Consider the following 27,120-nt stretch of genomic DNA (forward strand, 5'->3'; position numbering starts at 1 on the left):
CTAGCAATGAGCTTACATTCTAATAGAGGAACTTATCTCCTTTTGACAATGGTAGACAAGAGCTAGTTCTTTTGGTCACTACTTTTTTTTTGGTAATAAATATAAGCATTTTTCCATGCCTTTGGTATCTTCCCCTTCTTGAGAACTGATCCTTCAGGACCATGAAAATACAATGTCATCTCTAACACATCTGTACTTATTCTAGTAGAACCATTTTCCTCATCTTTGTTGGCTTCATTACTATTTCCATCAAAAAGTACATCTGGGGGACAGTTAGGTGGTGCAGTGGATAAAGCACCAGCTCTGGATTCAGGAGGACCTGAGTTCAAATCCATCCTCAGACACTTAACACTAGCTGTATGACTCTGGGCAAGTCATTTAACCCTCATTTCCCGCACACACAAAAAAAATATGTCTGATACTGTGTTCTTAGAGCCAAAATATGAAGACTACATTATCCTTGATGGTGAAAAAAGTTTGTTATAAAAATTCTTATAGACCTTTTCCATTTTTTCACCTGTTTGTTGTCCACATTCCATTTTCATCCTCAAATGTCCTCAGGATGACTTTCCTTTGTTCTTTCTATAAACTTTCTTCAGATTTGTTTTTCTTTCCACTATTTCTTAATATTTAATGAAGCTATTCTTATCATAATCTTCTATCCTCTTCAATAAGATTTTACAAAGCAGTATACATTTTGCAATAGTGTTTTCTTTGGCAGCCCCATCTCTGGCAAAGAAATCAAGTGTTTTGATTACTAAGGAAGTTTTGGAGATCTTTTTATATTTCTTTATGTAGGAAGTGATTCACATCAGTTAATCATCTGCACAAAATCATTATAATTGGTATCAATGTCCATCTTTCATCTATTTCCCATGGGGGGGCATCAATATCTTGTTTAAATAGTTCAGGATGGAGTTGTTTTAATGGCACACCATGTCTTTTCCTCCCTCATTCTTATTCTTTTTTCCTACAGTAATTTTGTATTTAATTTCTTCTTTGCTCTAGCAAATTGGTGGTCTGACTTTAAGTAGACACCTAATTCAAGAATGATTTTCACATCCATAACAAGTTATTTACAAGTTATTTATTACCTGTTTAATACAATTGATTTTATTTTTGGTATTATTATTTGGATCTTTCTATGTCCAGTGTCTCCCAATTTTTTTCTTTTTTTCTTTTTTTCTTTTTTTTTCTCTTTTTTGCAGGGCAATGAGGGTTAAGTGACTTGCCCAGGGTCACACAGCTAGTAGGTGTCAAGTGCTGAGGTTGGATTGGAACTCAAGTCCTCCTGAATCCAGGGCCAGTGTTTTATCTGCTGTGCCGCCTAGCTGCCCCCCAAATGTTTTTTCTTGAAGAAAATATTCATGATTATATAACTTTGAGCTGTCCATGTAATCTATAATTCTTTGGGTTCTCATTTCTCATTTTTGAACCATATTTTCTTTTTAATTTTGACCATTTAGTTTTATTTTTATTGGGTTTTTTTGCTTTTATGTCACCCTTATAACAAAAAGTAAGAAAGAGAAAAAAAACCTGTTTAAAATTAATCCACACATCGATGTGTCTAATCTGACAGTGTTTCCAGTGTTCTACCTCCATAGTCTCTTACCTCTGAAAAGAAGATATATTCTCATTTCTTATCTTTAGGGTCTATTGTGAATATTATAAAAACAGTTTCAATTTTTCCAAGCCATATTTTCAAACATATTTCACTATTCTCCCCTATATCCACCTTTTCATTGAAGTCACTGTGTATCAAAGTGTATATTGGTTTAGTTTGGAAGGTCTTAACAGTTCTTTGTAGAATTTCTCTCTTTTCTCTACAAGAGATGACAATATTATGCAATTTTTCTCTCGGTCCTGACTTACAGCTTCATTTGTAAGAGAGTTCCTTCCACTGATGCAAATTGGTGACTCATAATTTATAATCTTAGAGAATTGCCTGAGGGCATTGAATAATCATAATGATGATGATAAGGGTGATGGTAGCTAGCATTTATATGGTGTTTTAAGGTTTGCAAAATGCTTTACAAATTTTCTTATTTTATTCTCACAACCGTTGTTGTTGTGCTAGTAACAATAATGTGTGCTGTTATTATCCCCATTTTACAAGTGAAGAAACTAATGCACTTGTCTAGGGTCTCTAGGGTCACATAGCTAATAAGTGTCTTAGGCTGGATTTGAACTTAGGTCTTCCTGACTCTGGGTTCAGCATTCTATAACCCATGCCTCTACAACATTGCTGCATTCCTCATCAACCAAGGTTTGAGGGCAGGAACAGGAAAAGAGTCATCATTACCTATTTACACTATCAGGTCTATCAGACTTTCTATCCTTGAACTGCAGCTATTTCTCACTATGGCCTACTTGACTCCTCTCTGCTCTGGTCATTCTAACCGTTTGGTCACAGTAACATGTTCCCTTATTAATACCTAGATGAAGACACTATAATCATTACCAGCTTCCCCCACTCTAAAAAAAAATGTTTGCCGGTACTTTAAGGAAAAAAAACTGAAAGAAAAACTCAGTGGATGATTTAGAAAAAATTTGAAGCAATTTATTTGAAATTACCTTAGGAATCAAAGAAGATGAGGAAAATGTGCTTTTATACAGGTCACAATGATTAACTTCCCAATAGTAGGTAAAATTAAAGACTGAAATAAATCTTAACTATGTAGCACAAAAGACATTATCATATTACTGAATTCAAACTGTTGAAAGAAAATGATGAATAGCAGAAGACATGAGAGACATTTTATAATAAGCTCAACAAAAGACAAATGCGTGTTTGAATTTGTTGAGACTTATATTTTTCCTTACATCACACTTGGTTTTAGCTTCATGTTTGAAATATGAAAAGTTAAACAAGTTTGTAGATTTATATATCTTCTCTTAGGTACTCTCTCCTCTCCAGATTTCCATGCCACTGCTCTCTCCTGGTTCTTCCGCCTGCCTGATTGCACTTTTTTAGTCCTTTTTGCGCTTGCTTGGAGACTTTTTATGGGTTTACATATCATTTCTATGGAGATGATTCCCAGATCTATATCTCCAGCACACTTGTCTCTGTCCTAGGCACTAGTTATGTGTCACTAACTGCTTACTATTTATTATTTAAAGTTTTGAATTCCAAATTCTATCCCTTTCTCATTCCCTCCCTCCTTACCCTCCTCCCTCCTTGAGGCGGTGAGCAACCAGATAGAGTTTATACATGTGCAATTATGTAAAATATTACCATATTAGTCATTTGAAAATTTCAAATAGAATCTCAAACTTAACATGCCCAACATGTCCAAAGCAAACCCTACTCCTCTTCTACATTCTTCTTTTGCGTTGATTATTCTTCACTTCTCATGCTCCCTTACCTCATATATGGCCACTTCTCACCTGGACTATTGCAAGAACCTCCTAATTGGTCTTCCTGCTTCAAGTCTCTTTCTACTCTAGTCCACCCTCCATAAAGATGCCAAAATGATTTTCCAAAAGCACAGGTATGACCATGTCACCCCACACCCAATAAAATACAGTGGATTCCTGTGTCTTCTAGGATCAAATAAACTACTCTTCTATTTGACTTTTAAATCCCTTTATGAGGTTTCCCCAACCTATGTTTTCAATATTATTATACAGTATTCATGGTATATTGATGATTCTCACAAACTACATTCCATTTCCTACATTTCTTTTTCTTTTTTCTTTTTTCCCTTTGGTGATGCAATTGGGGTTAAGTGACTTGCTCAGGGTCACACAGCTAGTAAGTGTTATGTGTCTGAGGCCGGATTTGAACTCAGGTACTCTTGACTCCAGGGCCGGTGCTTTATCCACTGTGCCACCTAGCTGCCCCCCATTTCCTACATTTCTAATGCAATCTTGGGCTACAGTAAGAGAGACATAGCTTCCAGGGAAACAGAAATTATAATACCACTATATTTTGCCTTTGTCAGGCCTTATCTGAAGTATCGCATTCAATTCTGGGAATCATAGTTTGAGAAGGACATTGACAAGCTAGAGAGTTCCCAGACAAGGGTAACCAGTGTAATGATTGGAATGACACCACCTGCTGGAGACTTACTATAGGAAAGCTCCACCATGAGGAGAATGCCTCTAAGGGCAAGGCCATGCAGCTTTTCCTTGGGATCAGGAAGTGACATTTGCTCATGGGTACTGTCTATCAAGGCTACCAGCCAATCAATTTGAGGAGCCTCCCACTTCTGGGAGGAACACACAAAGTAGGAATCGGAAGCTGGGGGAGGAGTTCTCTCTCTTTGGGTTCCTGACTTCACTGTGGAGGAGGAAAGAGACTCCAGAGGACTTCACAGGAAAATTGAGGAAATATAGGATTGCCAGGCTGTAGGAATTCTGTGCTTAATCTTTCTCTTTCTATCTTTCAATAAACCCTTAAAAAACTAAACTCGTTTTATCAGTGATTTTAGTCAGTTTCCCCAAAAACTGGGGAAACAGATTAGAACCCACATTTAGAATTTTAAATTACACACCAGGGTGGTGAAGGGCTTTGAGTCTATGTTATAGAAGGATTGGTTGAAGCAAATGGATATATTTATCCTGGAGAAGAAAAAACGCAGGAGAAACATGATAGCTGAGTTCAAGTATTTGAAGGGCTGTCATTTGGACAAAAGATTAAATGTGTTCTGTTACTTCAGAAGGCAGAACTGGGAGTAAGCCATGGGTGGAAATTTCAATGAAGCAAATTGAAACTTGATGTATAGAAAAACTTCCAAATGATTGAAGTTGTCCAAAAATGTAATGGGCTTCCTTGAGAAGTAGTGGGTTCCACCTTCTTGCAGGGCTTCATAGAAGCTTGAAGTCCACTTATTGGGCATGTTAAAGTGGCCATTTTTATTATGTATGGGTTGGACAAGATGGCTGATGATGCCCCTTCCAACTCTTAAATTCTGTAATTAAGTCTTTGCACAGGCCATCTCTCATGTCTGGGATGCACTCTTTCACCTCTACCTCCTAGCATTCCCTTTTTCCTCCAAAACTCAGTTCAAGATCCACCTTCCACATGAAACTTTCCCAATTTCCTCCAAGCTGCTAATGCCCTCCCCATAAAATTACCTTCCAAGTTTCATTTTTAAATAAGTGTTCTCTATTCACAAATGATCTTATATCTCAAAGGAGGAAAAGAGTCTTCATGGAAAGATTCACCTTTAAATAAATGTCTTCAATTCCCAAATGATTAGATATTTCAAAGGAAGAAGAGCCCTTATAGAAGAGCCAGCACCTTACAAATGTGCCCCCCCACCTTAAATTTCAATGCACACTCTCCTAAAATGTTTAAGATGTACAAAATGATTTAGCTTAACTTAGTATTATACTAGGTTCACTGCACCATTTTCTTCTTAATTTCATTATTTTGTGAATCAATATTGCTTATAATCTGCCATTCTTCTTCTATGATGTTTTGAAAATGATCTTAATATTCTAAATCTGTATGATCCTTATCAGCCATATCTCTTTGCTTGGCAAAGATATTAAATTTTAGCTTGTTGAGTGGAAGGAGGGGCTGTTAGCCTCTCTTGATTTTATCATTGTGACAACTGGGAGCCAGACATCTGACAAATGAGAGCAAGAAACAAAGTCTTTGCCTTTGTCCATTTTCTTGAGTTGATTTTTTAAAAATAGGCCTATATGGAACATTTGGAATTTCACAGAATATTTTCTTATTTTTAATCTTTAATACTGGATTCTTATCTTTACTTTAGCCAATGATCTAACTACATATAGATAGGTAATTATAAAATGATTCATCAACTGATTTCAGAAAAACCTGGACTTACATGAACTGATACAGAGTAAAGTGAACTGAACCAGATCATTGTACATAGAACTACATTAATATTATACAATGAACAACTGTGGATGACTTAGCTATTCTCAGCAATACAGTGATTCAAGACAATCCCAAAGGAATAATGATGAAAAATGTTATCTTGCCTACAGAGAAAGAACTGATGGAGTCTGAATGCAGACTGAAGCATACTGTTTTTCACTTTCTCCCTTTATTTATTTTTGTTTGCATTTTCTTCCACAAAAACATGAATATGGAAATATGTCTGACATGATTGTACATGTATAACCTATATCAGATTGCTTACCATCTCAAGAAGGAGGAGAGGAAAAGAATTTGGAACTCAAAATTTTGAAAAATGTTAAAAATTGTTTTACATGTAATTACATAAAAAAGCAAAATATATTTTTAAATGACTCATCAACAACTAGTTTTTTTCTATCTAAGTTATAGTAACTTTCATTTCTTGTGATGTTTCACAGTTCTTGCTACATCTAGTACTTTGAGACTCTCACCTTGGATACAGTATTCAGATTTATAGCCATAAGTCTTCTGAGTAAGCTAAAATTATTTTACCTTTTTTCTCATTTCCTAACCCCAAGTGAAATGTATTTCTCACCATTTCTTCCTGTGCCCACCTTTTGTTGATTCCACTTAGTACTAAGTTGTATATAAACTTAATTTGGGGGTCCTGTGAAGTTCATGGAATTTCTTTCTTTTTATTATCTTCATTATATGTTGGTATATAAATTGCAATGGTTTCATAATGACCTATATGCCTTTTTATATTTATCATTAGGACTGTAAGGCAAGGTGATCAAATGTCCCATGAATTTATATTTCTTATCTTTAATGAAATCTATTCTTTTTTCTCATAAGTGAGGAAAATTTTTGAGTGATTCTTCAATTTAATTGTAAATTCTTATCTTTTGATTTCATTTATACTGAGAATAGCAATTTGGACATGTTTTTTTTTCAGATATTTATCTATTAGTTGGTCACTGGACAAAGATCACTCTATATGAATAATCTATTCAATTAATGTTCTAAATGACCTAGGAATTTTATCAATCTTTGCATGTTCTGTCCTTTTATGCTTTTTTCTACTATCATTGCAGAATGAGGCAATTGCACAGGACTAAGGACCATTTTGCATTTTTATTTTTACATGGATTGCCCTGAACAAAAAATTTATCATTTAGTGGCCAATTTTCTAGTGCCCAACCTTGTTTATCAGTTTGTATGTTGAATCCTCCCAGTAGAATGTAAGTTTTTTGATGGCAGGAACTATTGTGCACTTAGCACAGTGGCTTACATATAATAAAATGAGTGATAGGCTTCTCTGTATTTTGCCACACTGGCATCCAGTCAACAAACATAATCTTTTATAATCTATTAACATGACCATGCTGATATGAATTGGCTAAAAAGTTATTATGTGTGCCTGGCACAATATAGTGTATTGATATGGATAATTAATAGCAAATGTTATGATTTTAAAAACATTTCCTTCTGTGCATTGGTTGCTTTTCTCCATTTCCCCTTTAACTTCTAGTTGATACTTAAGGCCACCATGTTTTTTACTGCATCAATCCAGATGATGAAAATTAATTGTATTTCCCTCCAGAGCCTGCCAAAGTTGCTTTGGAAATAAGCACTTAGAGGAACTCTATATTGAATAATAAAAAGGTACTCTATGCTCTAACATAACTCTGAACAGGTCATAGTTTCTTCTGATATGAAAATGCTTCACATTAGAGCAGAATCTCTTTTGGTTCAGATTAAGAATGACCATTGAGGGGCAGCTAGATGGCGCAGTGGATAGAGCACCGGCCCTGGAGTCAGGAGTACCCGAGTTCAAATCCGGCCTCAGACACTTAACACTTACTAGCTGTGTGACCCTGGGCAAGTCATTTAACCCCAATTGCCTCACTAATTTAAATTTAAAAAAAAGAATGACCATTGAGGCAGATAGGTGGTATAGGGAATAGAACATTGAGTCTGGAGTTAGGGAGATCTAAGTTCAAGTCTATCTTCAGACACTTAGCATCTGTGTGACCCTAGGCAAGTAACTTAACCTCTCTCTGCCTGAGTTTCTTCAATTGTAAAATAAAGATAATAGTAGCATCTACCTACCAGGGCTGTTGTATGAAAAGAGCTATTTGTACATCCCGCACAATGTTTGGAATGTAATAATCAATAAGTGCTTGTTTCCTTCTGTTTCACAGAGGAGAACAACTTGAAAAGCTTTTTTTTTTAATTGTCCTGTTTCTGAGTTGATATATTAACAACTTTGGATTGAATGATCAACCTTAGACAGCCTTTCCTTCCAGGCCTGTGATACTCTAGTTCTAACACATTAATTAAAAATTCTACCTGTTGTATTTTTAGTTCAAAACTAGCAAAGATATTTCTTTGCAGCTTGAGAACTAAACTGAATACTGGGATTAGAGTCTAAAATCTGTTTTGTTTCTTTGTTTTGCAGTCAAAGTTCTGGGTATTCCCTAGGCTCCAATCCAAATGGAGTAGTGGCAATGGTCAAAGGACCACACAATGCAAAGAAACAATTCAAAAGAATATGTCTTTGGTTTGGTTTTTTAAAAAAGAAGACTCAGATGGTGGTAGTGGAGGTATTGAGTTTCTAGAGGTCAGTATGTGAGTTGCATGCCTGCTGTATGCTGGAACATATCACATCACTGGGCACTTCACGTCATCACTTGGAAAAATTATAGCTCTATTCACAACATCATTGCTCATCCTGACAATGGGGTGGGTGACAACAGTGACTTCAAATCAAAGGCTCTGGTGACAAGTTAATTGGAATATTCTTTTGCAGTTTACTTGCTAAGGATGATTACCTCCTTATTAAAATAAACAAATAGCTTTTAAAAAATCTTATCTTCCCAAAGTTTCATTAATTAGAAAACAGATTAGGGAATAGAGAATTTAGAAATAGTCTATATCAGAAGCCAAAGTGAATACTACAGGTAGTTCCCTAAATAAAACTTATCAGGAATAATAATAGCTGACAATTACATAGCATTTTAAGGCTTAGAGAATACTTTGCACACATTATCTAACCTGAGTCAAACAACAATCCTGTGAATTGGATGTAGCAGGTGGTATTATACCTATTTGACAGATAAGGAAACTGTTGCTATAATTCCCATCTGACAAATGTAGCTTAAAGTAGTTAGATAAATGTGGAAATATGTTTAACCTGATTATACATGTATAACCCATATCAGATTGCTAGCCATCTTGAGGAGTAGAGGGAGGGAGAAAATTTTGGAACTCAAACTCATAAAAAATGAATGTTGAAAACTATCTTTACATGTAATTGAAAAAACACTATTTACCAAAAAAAAAAAGAAAAAAAAACAAATAAAAACAAGCAGTTAGGTAATTAACTTGATCGAGTTTTAAACCTAGGTCTTCTGACTTCAGGTCCAGCGGTCAATCCATTCTGCCACAGTGTGGTTTCAGCTTATGTGGAAAGCAAAAGATTCTTGTAACTGTCATAAAAATCCAAACTTGGAATTTCAAAAAAAATCACTTACCACCGGTCTTATTTATATTGACCTTATTTCCACCAAAATCAAAGAGAGGTTCTGAGAGAAACTCATCCCAAAGGAGATGGATTCCACAAGGAAAAATTGATACCTAACCTGTGTCCCCCCCAAAATGTTCAGTGAAAATTCCCCCTAAATTGGTTTAAAGGGCACAAAAATAAACTTATTAATGCATGATTAAATAAAAAATAATAATTTTCAAGTACTCTCTAATGTGCCCAAAACATGACTGATGCTTCTTTAAAACTCACTAAAATTCTGATTTTCCCCTGACCCTAGCTAGCACTGCAGAATTTTAGGGAATACTTTAGAGTTTTTAGAGAACACTTAAAGAATTTTTGTCTTCTCTGATGCAGTTTTCAGTTTTGGGGCTCGGTAAAGAGTTTGCTCTTGTACCATTCTCTTTCTTAGTGTGTTATATGCACATGTTGTTGTTTGCCATGTAGATTTAGCTATATTATTTAACCAAAAACAAATGCAAGATAGGACCAGAAGAGAAAAATATCATTAACAGCCAGAATGTAGCACCACTATTTCTACCAAAAACAACAACAGCAAACCAATAGTAACTTTAGAATGTATAGTCTCTCCTCTCAATTGCATATATGTGTTGAAAAACTAAGGCAAAAAGAGATTAAGTGACTTGCCCAAGGACATAGCTAGTAAGGCTGAATTTGAACTCAGGTCATCCTGACTCTATACCCCACACACTACCCAGTTGCCTACACAAATCAGTCTTTTGAATTTTAATGGCATGTATCTATTTATTTGTAAAGGGACAGATTCAATAATCTCGTTATGAGTGGCCTACTGAAACACAGAAACCTAACTCCCAGTTTTGAAAAGTAAAAGACATTTCACATTACCTTAAAATCCCAAGGTTAGCTTGCTGGTTCACTAAGCATTTTATTTCCCCACTGATAATTAGCTTAATTTTTACAATGTCTATCCTGAAATCCTGGAAGCTGTTAGTGTTTTTCCAGAAAAGAAGGAAAATCCATGAGTCCAAATGCCCAAATGATCATTCTTTTCATCAGGGCACATGCCAGAAACTTACTAGAAGTAAATTGAGCAGATTCTATGAAGCAATTTGTCTGAATGGAAAACAGATGGCGTGTGTAGATTTCAGGAAAGGAAGCCCTAAGATTGACAGTACTTATTAAGATTTATTATTCCATACATTGCTGAATCTTGCTGTAGCAGAAGAGATTCTCAGTGCCTTCTCCAGTGCCTTGAACAAATACATTAAATTCAATTCTTTTCCCATGATGAAGCAAATAGGCTGTTATATGCCCTCAGAAGCATTCCCTTAGCATGTTTACACAGAAGGAGGATGTGTCTGCACAACTACAGTGTCCATCCATCACCCAACAGTTTTCTTTCCAATGACAAACCTCATCACACACCCCCAGATAAATATACCCCCACATACATATACATCTATATGTGTGTTTGTGTATATGTGTGTGTATATATGTGTGTATCTGTGCATATATATGTGTGTAAACACATGTATATTTTACATGCACATAGTACTAATAAATTCTTCTAAATGAATAATTTTTCAATGCAAACCAAATCTTCCCAAAGGGAAAAAAATTAACATTTTTAAACTTTGCTTCCTATTTCAAATGCAGTCTCTGACACAGTTTTCTATACCTCTAGATATTCAATACATATTCATTTAATTTCATTAAACTCCATAGAATGGAAAATAAGAGTGTGGATGTCTTGATCCCCTACTAACTTGTATGTGACCTTGCAAGAATGCTGATTAGCTCACACCTCCATTTTTCTGCCTGTAATAAGTGGGTCATGACACTATCTTATGGGCCTGAATAGCTTTAAGATCCTTTCATACAATATCAAGAGTTTAGCTTTCCCTATAATTTATGCTTTTTTCTAGAGTCTGTCATTTTCTATGTTGCAAATGTGCCAAGTTTCATCAATTTCAATAATTTCTCATAAACACTTGAAAAATATGCCATTCATTTCAAAAATAGGTCCAAGAGCAAGTGAAATTTCCTATATAAGATGCTAAGGGCTGTTTGGGTTGAGCCACTCTATGAGTGCAATTTCAGGCATTAACAAGCAAAATGGGTATTATTTTGAGTAGGGAGAAACTTCTCAGAAGCCCTGAATGCATACCACTCAGGAAGACATCTCCTCTGCTGCCTTGTAATGCCAGCCCTACTATTAGAACAATTCCATAGACAATGGTACTCACATAAAATGTTAATGAGTGCATAACACTTTTTGAGGTCTCTCCTGGATTGGTATAAGGACAAAGATTAATAACTTTTCCTTGAGAAGGAGCTGTTATTGCCTGGCACCTGGAAAATTGATAAGGATCACCTTGTTCACAATTTATAGCTTTAAAATTATTATTATTATTGCTGCTGTTAAAATAAACAATATTCTCATTTCCCTCAATTTCTACCTATCTCAATAATTACTCTTCTCTGTCTTCTTCACTGCCTCCTTTTCCTTCTCCCTTCCCAAAAGAGATATTTGGAAAACACATTTAGCATAGTGCCTCGTGAATATTAGGTGCTTAATAAATGCTTGTTCCTAAATGACTAATATGGAAATGTTTCACATAACTGCACATGTATAACCTATATATGATTGCTTACTGCCTCGGGGAGGGGGCGGGGAAGAAAGAGCGATAGAATTTGGAACCCAAAACTAAAAAAATGCTTATTAAAAATAATAATATTAAACAAATGCTTGTTCCTTCTGTACCCTTCCCCATTAAATGTGAGCAATCCCTAAGGCTCTGTCCTCAGCCTTCTTGTCTTTCCTCACTATTCCTTTCCTTTGGCAATCTAATTCACTCCTGGGTCTTCAATGACCATTTCAGTGCAGACGACTCCTAAATCTACACCTTCAGCCTCAGGCTTTGTCCTGAGCTCCAGTCCTACATTTATTTACAACTTTTTACTGGATACTTGGATGTCCTGCAAACACCTCATACTCAGTGTGTCCCAAGTTGACTTCATTTGTTTGTTTCACCAGGGTCAAGGGCACTGCACACAAAAGGTACTAAATAAATGTTTATTGATTTAATAAAATACCATTTATTAAGCATATGCTATGAGGGATACACTGTACCAGATGGTAGAGTAATGGGGGATAACAAGACATGTAGGGGACTGGAAGCCAGGGAAGAGAGCTTTGGTCTGGGGAGTCAAGGAGTCATGAGTAGAGCCATAGAGAAGTCAGTACTTTTTAATAGCACCAGTAATAATAATTTTATTAGTATTCTGACATCAAGAAGTGGAAAGTGGGCTGTTGGTGGAGTTGTGGAAAGATCCAACCATTCTGGAGAGCAATTTGGAACTATGCCCAAAGGGCTACACAACTGTGCATACCCTTTGATCCAGCAATACTACTGCTAGGTTTACATCCCAAAGACATCCCCAAGAAGAGAAAAAAGACTGATTTGTACAAAAATATTTATAGTAGCTCTTTCTGTGGTGGCTAAGAATTGGAAATCAAAAGAATGCCCATCAATTGGGGAATAGCTAAACAAGCTGTGGTATATAATGGTGATTATTGTGCTATAAGAAATGAGAAGCAGGATGATTTCAGAAAGGCCTGGAAAGTCATGTATGAAATGATGCATAGTGAAGTAAGCAGAACCAAGAGAACATTGTGCATAGAGACAGTAATATTGTTTGATGAATAACTGTGAATGACTTTATTCTCAACAATAAAAAATGATCCAAGACAATTCAAAAAGACTATAGACTATTGACTATCCACCTCCAAAGAAAGAACTGATATTGATGGAACAGACTGAAACATGCTATTTTTCACTTTCTTTCATTTTTTTCTTTTAATCAAGTTTTCTTGTACAAAATGATAAGCAGGCTAATATTTTACATAATCATACATGTATTACCCATATCTGATTATCACCTCAGGTAGGGAGGAAGGGAGGGAGGGAAAGAGGGATAAAAATTGGAACCCAAAACTATAAATAAAAATGTTAATTACAAAGAAATAAAAAGGAAGTGGAAAGTGGGGAAGTAGAATTTAGGGCATTTAGGCTAGGAACAATGTTTAAAATGGTCTGGAGCTAGCTAGATATAATAGGATGGGTGAGTTTGCTTTCACTCATACCCCAATCAAAATAGTTGAGCTCCAGGGGAGAGTACCCAAAGTGAGTGGATTAGCTCTGCCAGAAGGGTTTGGAATTGTCTCTGGAGGTCTGGTCCTGATTTACTGGTGGGTGGGTGGATGGGACTTAATTCAAATAATTAAATTCAATTGTTGAATCATCTCTCCCTAAGATCTGATCATTCTCCTAACTTCCTCTCCATCGAGATCACCGTTGCTTGAAAGTAATGAGTCATCTTTAAACTATTAATATTTAACTCATTCTATCAGCATGTCCAGTCAGTTACCACATTCTGTGGATTCTTTCTCCACAATCTTACTGTCCCCTCTTTTGTACTCCCACTATCTCCATCCTGATTAAGGGCCTTATCATCTTTATTTTTTAATAGTCTCCAAATTAGTCTCAATGCCACTCTAAACCAAACTCCACACTCCTGCCAGAGTACTAACAAGGTACAGCTCAGGTCATATCACTCTTCTGCTCAAAAATCTTCAATGGCTCTCTATTGCCTCTGGAATAAAATATATGTTCAAGGCCCTTAGGTAACCTGGGCCTAACCTACCATTCTAAACACTTCATATTACTATATTTTACACACACACTACATTCCAGGTGTCCTCATTCGTTCCACAATGTTATCTTTATTTATACCATTCTTTAGGTCTGGAACAAGTGTCATTTCCACCTCCAGCTCATCAATTCCTCTCCTCCCTTCCTAGTTTGATTCATATTCTCAATAAAACCTTTACTGATTCTCCTAACTAGAAAGGGCATTTATGTCTATAATTGTGGGGGGTTTTAAATGTCTCTCTTACCACCACCAACATTAGAATGTGAGCTTCTTGAAGGCAGGAAGCACTCTTGCCTTTGTTTTTGTATACCCAGTACTTGACATGATGCCTAACACATAATAACTATTTAATAAGGGTTTATCAACTGACTGATTAACTTGTCATTGATATTTTCTGCCTTTTTACATCATTATTGTTTCCCATTAACTCTCCACCTCATATCTTCTTCCTTGTATCAAAGAAGAAACAGTTAATCAAAACAAACTGATACATTAACCCTGATATCATATACAACATTTTGTACTCACAATCCACCACCTCTGTATTGAGGGAAGGGAAATATGTTTGATCAGCTATCCTCTGAAATGAAGACTGGTCCTTAACATTCATCTGAATTTTGACGTCTATTAGTGTTGTTGTCCTTTACATTATTGTGGTCATTATATATGTTAATATTTTAATTTCCTATGCAAATGTAAGCTATTAATAGTAGAAGTGTTTATTATTATTACTGATAATAACTTCTAATAGAATGAATACATGATAGTAAGTCAATAGTTAAAATTTAATTTTAAAAAATTATTTTGAATCTGAATATTTTGAAAGTATACTTATTCATTAAATTTTCCTCTTATTTTGAGACTTTTAGGCATTAGGATTTCTATCTTCATATGGAATAGGAATAGAACATAACCAAGCTAAGGTATGATTCTTTTATCTCTTCTATAATAAATTTGATTTAAGAAAAGATGTTGGATAAAGAGACTGTTAAAAGGCCCAAAATAGAGCAAGAAAACAAAAATATGTCATTTACTTTGGTATGGGCTATATTATTTATTGCAATGCTAATAATAAACATTAAGGGGCTAGGTTTTCTTCCCTCCTACAATTTGTAATCCTTCCAAAAATCTTGATTTTTTGATCCTAGGCGCTGGTATATTATACTTTTGGAAGTGCTGGAGGAAGCATGATATCTCAGATGATTTTGGTTTGTAATTGACACATTCCTATACCCCAATACTTATACAATAAATGCAAAAGTTATGTTAAAACTTGAATAATATGTATCTTCTTATGTGTGTTTTCAGGGGTACAGATATTTATCGGGAATCAATGTTCTACAGAATTGTGAAGCTGCACTTTTCCATTACAAGAATGTGGCAAATTATAGTGAGTACTTTACATTTTACTTTAAAATAGATAGCAAACTTGGGAAAACTAAACTGAAAAATCATCCTGCTGGGCATGGTAGCACAAGCCTGTAATCCCATCTACTGGGGAGGCTGAGACTGGAATTGGTCAGGCTCTGGAATTCTGAGCTGTGATGGGCTATGCTGACCAGGTGTCCACACTAAGTTAAACATTAATATGATGAGCCTCAGGGGTCAGGGGGCCCCCAGGTTCCCTAAAGATGGGCAAACCAGCTCAGTAAGAAACAGTTTCTCAAGCTCACTTGCTGATCCATAGTGGGACTGAGCTTGTGAGTAGTTCCTGAACTCCCAACCTGAACAAGATGGGGATACGGTCTTTAAACAACAAATCATCTTAAGATTATACACACCTATAATTATATCATGTAATATATTAAAATAGGAGGTCATAATTTCAATGGGTATTACATTTCTATACTTTCCGACATCATTGCAGCAACTGAGTTTATAATTCTTTTAAAGCTGTTTTATTGCAAAATTTGAAATGACCATTCTCAAAACCACTTTTCATTTTCCTTAAGATATACATACTCAGACAAATTTATTTTACTAATTCAGACTGTGTTCTTAAATCAAAATACTTAGTGCAACATTAAATAACTATAATAAGATGATATAAAAGAATATGAATAGAACACAGTAGACTGATAGTAACACTATTCAGTTATAATTATATAAAATGTGATCATTGGTTTCACCTTAATGTAAATATGCAGCACAAATTCAAATAATGCAATGACTTCAAGAGACCCATTATTTGCATTAATTGGGCAGTAATCAGGACCCAGCTGTTATTAGAATATAAGCTCTTTGCAGGCAAGGTCTGTCTTGCCTTTTGTCTTTTTATCCCCATTGCTTAACACAGTGCCTGATACATAGTAAGTATTTAATACATGCCTTTTTGATTTACATTCAAGGCAGGTGAAAATTACAAAGAAACATTTAGAGGCTTTATTACTGCAATAGAGGATAACTTGTGAACTTTGAACAACCATACACTCCCATCATGCTTGTTGATCTACCAAGAACAAAGTCTGGGCTACTACTTGTTCCTTAAACAATTTCATAAATTAAAGAGTTACTATGCCATACCTTAATCTTTGAAATTTTACTGGGAAAAAAACAGATAAGCTATACGGCTTATTGTAATACAAAAAAAAGATCCATGATTTCATTGGTATAGGCACTTCCACCATGAACACAGTTCATAACCCTTCCACTGCTTAGTAGACTGTTTCATGAATTGCTGCGGCTAAAAAATGTTTATCACCTTATGGCCAAACTCCCAGTAATGAAACTCTCCACATTTAGCTAAGAGGACAGACAGTCTGTCTCCAGTCTTACACTTGAAGTTTTTCCAGGTTGGTAGAGGCTGCCAAAGGTTATACTGCACTGGCATAGCTTGTGAGAATCCAGGATCACCTCTAAGCCAAGATGAGCCATCAGAGGAAGACTTGAGTAGAGAAAACAATTTATGTAGTTCTATAGAATCCTCCTAAGGATTCACTAAGGGTGGGAATAAGTATTCTGGAATATATGACATGTTTACATTTCTGCTATCAAAACAGTGAATAATTCATCTTTGTGACTGTCAGGATATAAGGAAAATCTAAAAGGGGAAGAAATATGGCTACTTTTGAATCTGAGATGGCTTATATATAAAAGATAATTTCATATGCAAATTGGACTAATGTTATTATAAATACTACCTATTTACATAATACCTTATGAAAAATGCAAAACATACATTTCAATTATGTACATACAAGTATGAACACATTTCCAGGTTCACAGGGGTGCCAAAAGTTAGTCTCCAGGTAACCAGGGTTTTACTAAATTCCTTTTTCAATATCTGTATCCTTGGTGGGAGGAGAAGGACCTGAGTTACAAAAGAAAGACAGAGATTTGGGAGAAGACACTGAAGAGAAGCAGAAGGACTCTAGATAGAGGAGGAGGTGAGGACTTAAGGAGACACATGCCACTTCTGAGTTCAGTAGAGAAAGGTTAAATGAGAGGAGAGAAGAAAATGGACACAGAAGAAAGGAGAAAGAGAAGAAAAAAGAAGAGGAGAAAAGACAAAGGGGGACTCAAAAGGGAGAAAAAAGAGGGGGGCAAAGAAAATTAGGCAAAGGAAAAGAAATTGGGTATGCTCATTAATGTACTAACAAAGTGAGGAAAGTTGAATACCCCAGACATGCATAAAGTGTTTGCTAGAACAGTTTTTCAGCACATTTGGTCATGAGAGTTATTAGCAAGAGTTATTGCTTCCAGTAAGTGTAGAGAACAATGACCACCACAAGAACGTGTGATGTTAGTCTTTCTACTAAGCTCAAGTAAATTTGATCTACAGTCAAAGTTCTGGCTGTCTCCCTCCTAGAAGAGGAGACTTAAGGAAAAGTGACGGAAAAATGTGAACATAATTGTTAATACCAAATGTAACATGAACTGCCACTCCCTTAAATGATCCTTGTAATGTCAGAATTTCAGCATTGTCCTTACATTCCTACTCTTAAGATATTTAGATGATTAGGTTGAGCTAAATCATACCCTAGGTCACCCCCACCCAGAGATTTTACCTTGTGGGGGAGCCTAACTCAATCTGGATCTCAGCTTCTAGTGTCCTTGCCCCCTTCCATTGGGATTCATGTCACAAAGGGCAAAACAGCCATAATGAAGTGACTTTTCTTGCCTAGATTGTCAAGGGCCACGGGGGTCTTGTGACCAGGCCTTGCTACCTCATACTGCCTCCTCCCCTTCTCCTTCTCAAGGTATAAGAAGTTTTTGCATGGGTCTTGATTTTGGGAAATTCACTGGGCATACATCAGGGTAGAAGGTTTGCTTTACTGTTATCTCAATTAAAGACCCTTTATTCCTCAACTCGTGGCTTTGATTTATTTCAGGACTTGACAAAAACCTCTCCATTTTATAGGAAATGTCCCTTAAAGAATGGAAATAGATATAAAAAAACAAGTGTATTAAATATTCCCAGATAGTCCCCTACATTTGTGAGAAATTTCATGGGACAAGGTTAATCATGGGACAAGGCATAAGTTCAACCTGTCCTAGGTATTTGTTGTCTTAGTAACAATATACTGAAGATGAGGTTCAAAACTAAGGAGCCCATACTCTTGGCTTGGCAGAGTCCAACAGAGACAGAGCAGAACTAAATTTTTGTTTCTATGTTCTCCACCACAGAGCATAATCATTGACAGATCTCTAAAACTGTAAATTGCAGAGAGGGAGCTGATCTGCATTGTAAAAGAGAATTTACTCACAGAGAGTTTCACTATGCCAGTGAATTCACAAGTGAAAAAGAATGGCATAGGTGATATGCTTGTTGAATTGATAAATGTCACAAAGTCAAGCCAGGCAAGTCAACAAGCATTTATTAACTGCCTACTCTATGCTAGTCACTATGCTAAGCACTAAGGATACAAAGAAAGACCCACTCCACCACCATCCACACCAAAAAAAGAAAAAAAAAGTCTGCTTTCAAGAAGTGGACATAATCAGTAATAGACAGGATAAATTGAAGATAAACAACAGAGGGAAGGTACAAGCATAAAAGGATCAGAAAAGCTTCTTTCAAAGCTAGCAGGCATAAGTAATGCATTAGATGACCAAACCAGGATACAAAATGAAATGAAATGAAGTATGGATACATGTAAAGGTTTACATTTTGGATCAAATCAATTTCATGAGTTCTCTTCGGGGTTAACTCCTCCCACTTATTTTTGTTCTCTCTTTTCCCATCCAGAGGTATATAGTGTTGAATATTAGAAGATAGTTTTTGTATCTGCCTGTCTCCTACAAACAGATCAGAAAAATAATCTTTAATCTCTCCTACAAAATTAATAAACAGATCATAGAAATTATTATATATTATATCTCCTACAATTTGTTTCCATACCTGTCCTTCCTAGAGAAAACATAAATCTCCTACCAAAACCAGATCAGAGACAGACAGAAAAAAACACCATAATATCAATTTAATATTTTATCCCAAGAAGAAATATAACACATGATCATGTGGAGACTCCCCTCCTAAGAAGAGAGCTCAAAGCTCCCCTTCTTTCTAAGGGTTTTAAGGGTGTTTTTTTTGTCCATGGGTTACAGGGTGTTGTCAGTTATAGATCAACCCAAAAGCAAATACTATAACAAGAATAGATGTAACAGAGGAATCATGATAAAGTTACAGAATTCCAAAAAAGAGTTTAGCAAGGGTGAGGTTGCTGAGATGTCCCTATAAGATAGGGACTTGCTATCCTGAAGGAAAAGAATCACTAGGTAGGGTCTTTTATCTGCTAGCTATCTGGGTTCAGTTCTGGAGTTCATTTGAAGGACATTTTGGTTCCTATTCATCCTATTAATCAGGGTTTCATAAAAAATATTTTGGATAAGAAGGTACCTCCATCAAATCCAGGTCATCCATATATTCATATTAACAGTAATGATATGATTAATTATATAAATTGAAAATTCTGTTTAACTCAACAAATATTAAGTATCCATTAAAGTTCACACACTCAATGATCTAGAAAGCTAGAAATAAATATCTAGGCTTCTTGAATCTCTATTTGAAAAAATACAGGAATCACTAAATTAAAAATAATAATGACAATTACATACTCAGCAGCCTCTTTATCTGCATAACATTGCACTTTCTACTGTGATCATTCATTGGCTACCAGATGTATACTTAATTATTCCTGGGTATGTTTCTATTCACAGTTGCTGGTAAATTGGAAAAAAATGAAGGTGTCCCTGTGGAAAAAGTGAGACTAGCTGAGAGACCTGAAAATCTGAGTTCTAACAGTGAGATTTTGGATTGGGATGTATACCAATACTATAAATTTTTGGCAGAAAGAGGAGATACTCAGATACAAGTAATGTATACAAATGAGCTTCCCCTTTTAGGACATGCACAATAACAAGGGTCTTGATTAACCAGGCACCTACCAGAGTGCAGAAAGGAAAGGTGTATTCTTTCCTATCCCACTTCTGTTTTATACAATGGTTTTCCTTAGCTTATGTCTCCTACAAAACAAAGAGCCTCCCTGAGGTTACAAGCATGACTATAATAAAAATTGCAAAGTTATTTGCATTCAATTATTCCAAGTGAATATTTCTTCTGGGGAAAAAAAAGCTTATTTTGAGAGAGAAAAGCAAAAGGCATCAATAAATATTCTCCTTCATTTAAATGGATTTAAGAAGGACACACAATCAATATATTTTAGGGAATGATGTCTTTAAATCATCTCAGTGGAATTCATGAGGACAAAAATGTAACCTCTCATATAAGAATCCAGTTGCCATATCCTATCAAACACCATACTGTCGGGACTAAAGAGCTATGGCTAGCAATGGACAATTTTGGATGTATTTAGAAGAGCACAGCTCCTCTGCTCAGTAAAAAAAAAAAAAAAAAAAAAAAAAAAAAAAAAAAAAAAAAAAGATGCCTAGGCTAGTAGCTTTATGCTGTCTCCTAAGCTACATGAAATGCAAGGAAGATGGGGAATCCCTGAAGGATCCAAATACCATAGCAACATTATGCATAATTGATTGTTCTTTCTGTTTTCATGAGACTGAGGGTTGCTAAAATAAACGTTTTTAATCATTCTTAGGTGTCTCTTGGACAATTACATCTAATAGGACGGAAAGGACTAGAACAGGATTTCTATGTAGGTATACATACAATTCAGTCTTAAAAATTGAATGGGATGTACCATTAATCTTAGTAGAGTTGTTGTAGATGAGTTTGCCTTTAGGGCAAGGAGCATTGATTGGGGGTGGGGGAGTAGAAATTAGAAGGAAGGAGAAGCAAGATGGAAAGGACTTCAAAGAAGCCTTCTCTCTATCCTCTGGGTACTTTAGCTGCTCTACTTCTTAAGGAATACAAATCACCAGGGAGTAACCTTCCTACTTCTTCCTGTTGTCCTTCTCAAAGATAGCATGATACATAAAGAGGGGAGTGACATGGAGGCTGGGAAGGGGAGTGCTCAAGACGGATTTGTTGGAGAGGAAGAATTGGCTTTTTATTTCTCACCTCTAACTCTGAAGGAAAGGATGCCTAAGTTTAAAAACAAAACCAAAGGGGCAGCTAGGTGGCGCAGTGGATAAAGCGCCAGCCCTGGATTCAGGAGTACCTGAGTTCAAATCCGGCCTCAGACACTTGACACTTACTAGCTGTGTGACCCTGGGCAAGTCACTTAACCCCCATTGCCCCGCAAAAAACAAACAAACAAACAAAAAACAGACACCCATCCTATACTAGACTGCTCTCTACATTATTTATTGGTAGCAGAACTAGATAGGCAGCTCCTTATGTACAAAAAAGTGACCAGGGAGCTTTGCAAAAGCTACCCTAGCCCATATATACATCATGGCCCTACCCACCTGTACAAGGTAATATGATCCATGCATCCCTGTACTCATTCTGTGGGGAATTTGGCCTGGTCATAGATTCATTAGACATGGGCCTATATTTAGTGCTAAAGCAATTAACTTAGAGCATAATTAAAAATATTATTAAAAAATTTTATGTATTTGCAAAGCACCTTTCAGTCATTTTTATTAAGCAGTCTTCACCTTATTCCTGTGAGGCTGGGAAAGTAATTAACACTTTACATTTATGGTAAGAAAAATACATTGTTCATGGAAAGGTCTTCTACAGAAGGTGCCAAAAGACAGAAACATTAAAAATGGATAATTTCTAGAGCCTAGTAATTGTTATGAGAATACAAATCTTATTTTGGGGGGAATGAAATAGGTGTTTTTTAATTTAAATGTTTTATTGTTTACTTTTGTTTTTATATCAGTCATTTCTGGGTGTGCCCCTCCCTCCAACCCAGAATTGAATCCTCAGCAGGGATTTCTTAAATGATACTTTTATAACACTTTCCATTTTGATTCATGCCACAGTCTTTCTCTCAAAGGACCACATACCCTATTTCTATGTATTCTAAATTTCCTATTACTAAGTAATAAAAATAGCTATTCAATAAGGAACTCTACTTAATAGAAAAATCAGTTAGCCCTTTTTGGGGATCTAGCTTTATTTTTTATGAGTTATTTTTATTTTAATACTGAGCTTTAGGTTTTATGTGAGATACAGTGAAGAATGAGTAAGCCTCATACAAATAAAGGTCATTTCATAAAACGTAATGAAATTGCTAGGCTGTGCAATCTGAGATGGATGTATTATAGTTCTTTGAATTTTTACACATCTCATAACCAGTATTTTAGCTTCTTATGTAAGGAATTTCAGAACCTTGTTGCCACTGCATGGGGGGCTTGCTGTGGATCAAAAGTACAAGGCTGTAATGGCTTTCTTTACATTAGTCTTCAGAAACAAACAAAATCTCTGATCAATAGAGTTTCACATTTCTCATTAATAGTGAACCCTGATCTAGTACTTCTCTCCCTCCTCATGTAAGATCACCCATGCCTACTCTGTAGATGGGGGGAAATCTTTTAAATTGCAAAAATATCCCATCTAAATATGGCAGGCCAAATGTGGCACTGTAGTGCAATGGAAAGAGAATTAGTCTTGAAGTCAGAACTCCTGGGTTCAAGGCTTAGTTCTGACCCTTACTAGCTATGTAACCTTGGGCCTTTAACTTGTCTGAGCTTCTCTTTGCTGATCTGCAAACTGAAGATAATACTGCTTACACTGCTATACTATAGAGGTGTATCATGAGGGGGGAAGATGTTTTCTAAACATGTCAAACATAAATCAACCAAATACCACCAAGTCTTTTCACTGCACCCTCTGGAATGCAATGCCAGTTCCATAAGCAACAAACTTCACTTCATCCTTAATCTTTTGCTCCCCCACTCCTTCCATCTACTAGCTATTACTGAAACCTGACTCTCTCCAGAGAACACATCCCTTCTGACCATCTTTTTCAGGAGTAGCTACACTTTCACTCATTTTCCTCAGCTCACCAAAGAAGAGAGTTGGAATACTCCTTGCTTATACTGTCACTTCCATGTTCTCCCCCTACCTCTATCAGTAATTTATCTTCCTATAAGGAAGATGGTCATACCTTTGATGTTGCCATCACCCACAAATGTGCAATTCCATGTTCAAGAATTCCAAAAGACCCACATCCTATTGCTTGTTCACCTCTCCCTCTGCCCTCTCTTATAAAACTCTACTCTTCATAATAATAAAATAACCTCCAATCCCTTGATCCCTCAAATTTTCAGGCCATTTCCCCTGCACTACCCACTCTCTCCTCTCCTGCCCATCTTGATTCACTGATGAACCATTTCAAGTCGACACTGTTTTCCTTTCTTTAATCCCTAGCCCCCTTATCATATCTCCAATTATACCCAGCCAAGCCTCAGCCTTGGATCACTCCCACCATTTGTCCCCTTCACTCCTACACATATGCTGCTGAATGAAGGTGAAAAAAGTTACACAACCATTCTAACTAGGTCCACTACAAATTTATGTCACACAACCTCAACTGGACCCTCACTGCTGCTAGGCAATCCTCTTAGACCTTCTTTATCAACTCACTAGCCCACTCTCCATAGCAGCTGCTCCAAACCTTTTCATCCCTCCTCAAACTTCCCATGGCTTTCCCTCAGTCCCCCACCCTACCATCTCAGCAAAGATCTTTGCCTCATATTTTACTGAAAAAAATTGAGGCCATTTTCCATGAGCTCTTTCTTCTCTCTTCTTCATCTTCTATGACTCTGATGCCTTCTGCCCCTAATTCCTCCTTCACCACATCTCACTCAATGAAATGGCCTTTTGACTTACCAAGCCTAACCTCTTTACTTGCTCAAGAAATCCCATTCCATCCCATCTCCTCCAATATATTGTCCTTTCTATTATTCTGTCACTATTTTAAATCTCTATCTCCTGGTTCATTCTGCCTATAAATATGCCCATGTCTTCCTCATCTTAAAAAACCACCCCTCTTACTTCATCCTTCCAACCCTATTAAGTATCCCCTTATATCTCTTCTGCCCTTTGTAGCTAAACTCTTCAAAATACCATTTATGGTAGGTGTCTCCACTGTGCCTCCTCTCTTTTCTTAACCCCTTACAATATAGCTTCCAACATTATCATTCCATTGAAACTGTTCTCTCCAAAGTTCCCAATATTAATATTCTCTTAGTTGCCAAATCCAGTTTCTTAGTCCTCATTTTCCTTCACTTCTCTGAAGTCTTTGACACTTTTGATGACTCTCTCCTCTTGATGCTCTCTTCTTTCCAGGTTCAAGACATCACAATCTCCTGACTATCTGACCATTCCTTCTCAGTCTTCTTTGCTCAGTCTTTCTCCAGACCATGCCCTCTAAATATAGGTGACCCTCAACTTTCTGTTCCAGGCTCTCTTCTCTTCTTTCTCCACATTACTTCCCTTGGAGCTCTCATAAACTCCCATGTATTTAATTACCATCTCTATGCTGATGATTCTGAAATCTACCTATCCTGCCCTAACCTCTCTGCTCACCCCCAAGCTCACACATCTAGCTGCCATTCTGACATCTCAAAATGGACATTAAATTCAAGATGTCTAAAGCATTTTCTTTCCCCCTAAACCTTTCCCTTCTATTTTTTCTATAACTGTTAAGGGCAACACCATCCTCCCAATTCCACAGACTTGCAATCCAGGAGTTGTCCTCAATTCTCCACTATCTCTCACCACCCCCCAATATCTAAATTGCTACCAAGGTCTATCAATTTCACCTCTGCAATATCTCTCAAATATGCCCCCTTCTGTCTTCTGACACTACCATCACTCTAATGCAGGCCCTCATCACCTTCTGCAATCAGCGGGTCTGCCTGCCTCTAGTCTCTCCCTACTCTAATGCATCCTCCATTCAATGATTTTCCTAAAGCTTAGATCTGACCATGTCACTCCCCTACTGAATAAATTCCAGTGACTCTCTAACACCCCCAAGATCAAATACAAAATGCCCTATCTGGCATTCAAAGTCCTTCATAACCTAGTACCTTCTAATTTTCTATGCCTCCCTCCCCAACATGTACTCTTCAGTCCAATGACACTGGCTTCCTGCCTGATGTACCATAAACAGAAAACTGTTTATGGGCATTTTCTCTGGCTGTTCCTCAGGCCTAAAATGTTCTCCCTCCTCAACTCTACCTACTGATTTCCTAGATTCCTTTAAGTGCCAACTAAAATCTCATTTTTTATGTGAAGCCTTTCCCAAACCCTCTTAATTATCGTGTTTTCCTTCTCAATTTATTTATCTTGTCCATAGTTTGCTCTATATATTTTCTTTGTTTGCATGTTGTCTCCCCCATTAGATTGTAAACTCCTTGAGGAGGATTACTGTCTTTTGCCTATTTTTGTAACTGCAGGGCTTAGCACAGTGCTGGCATATACTAGGCGCTTAAAAATACTTATTTATTGATTGACCAATAGACTCTTTTATATGTTAAATGGTAGCTGCCACATAGAGATGGGAAGAAATCTAGAGCCTCACACCAACAGCCTTAGCCATCTCTACAGCACAAAATGAATAAGCCAACTAGATAGAGCAATAATTATCCCCTATGCCTAGAACGAATTCCTTTTCCACCTCCACCTCTGATGATCCCTTGTTTCTTTCAAAGACCATCTCACAAGTGACCTTCTCCACCAGGTCTTTTCCTGATCCTCACAGCTACTAGTACCACCACCCACCAAAATATCTTGTGTTAAGTCATTTTTCATTCTCATCTGATTCTTTGTGCCCCCATTTGGGGTTTTCCTGGCAAAAAATACTGAAGGTTTTTTTCCTTCTTTAGCTCATTTAACAGATAAGGAAACTGAGGCAAACAGGGTTAAGTGACTTGTCCAGGGTTGCATAGCAATTAAGTGTCTGAAGTAAGATTTGAACCTAGGAAGATGAGCTTTCCTGACTTTAGGCTTGGCGCTGTATTCACTTTGCCACCTAGATACCCACAATAGTATTGTGTGTGTGTATACACACAAAATTTTTTTAAATTTTGTATATACTTATGTAGGTATATAAAAATACTTATATAGGTAATATACATCTGTTCTAATATATTGCAAGTTCATTGAGGGCAATAGACTATTTCATTTTTATCTCTAGCACTGAAAATAGTATATTTATTGCAAATAGAAGTTTAATAAATATTTGTTTATTGAACAGCTTACTTAATTAGACTACATCATAGATTGAGGTCTGTAAGTGACTTTAGAATTCATCTAATCCAACCCCCTCATTTTACAGAAGAGGAAACCAAAGCCCAGGGAGATTGATTTGTCCTAGTTTACACAAGTAATAAATGGCAGAGTCAAGATTTGAACCCTGAAACCCTGACCCCATATTCATCATTCTTTCCACTGTATTGTTCCCTTATAAGCTTGATTGAAACCTCAAAGTAAATCTGAGTCAATTGATTTGCCTCAGAATTGTAGCTGTTCCAGAGACAATGCTTCAGTTATTCATTGGGCAACTATCCCCTGTACAGACCCCTGAGTCTCTCTCCACAGGATGGCCCCTCCTGCTACAGAAATACATTCCTATCCAGGGATAGATGTGGTTCTTTGGGCTAGCTAGAGCTTGATTGTCAAAATTCCAAGTAATATGTGCTGCTTCATGTAACCAATATT

At 36.5% G+C, this 27,120-nt stretch overlaps 1 protein-coding gene across 1 annotated transcript in view; it reads left to right on the forward strand.

Moving 5' to 3' along the window:
* The window catches only part of SEL1L2 (SEL1L2 adaptor subunit of ERAD E3 ligase), a gene marked incomplete at its 5' end in the record, with an annotated part of 96,718 nt that overhangs the window by 27,340 nt on the left and 42,258 nt on the right, over positions 1 to 27,120 (forward strand). Inside the window, 5 exon segments of the mRNA XM_043981105.1 lie at positions 14,951 to 15,004; positions 15,230 to 15,289; positions 15,390 to 15,471; positions 20,244 to 20,398; positions 21,137 to 21,193. Coding sequence (XP_043837040.1) covers positions 14,951 to 15,004; positions 15,230 to 15,289; positions 15,390 to 15,471; positions 20,244 to 20,398; positions 21,137 to 21,193 — 408 coding nt within the window.

Source organism: Dromiciops gliroides, chromosome 2 (genome assembly GCF_019393635.1).
Source record: "Dromiciops gliroides isolate mDroGli1 chromosome 2, mDroGli1.pri, whole genome shotgun sequence".
In the NCBI taxonomy this organism is placed as follows: domain Eukaryota; kingdom Metazoa; phylum Chordata; class Mammalia; order Microbiotheria; family Microbiotheriidae; genus Dromiciops; species Dromiciops gliroides.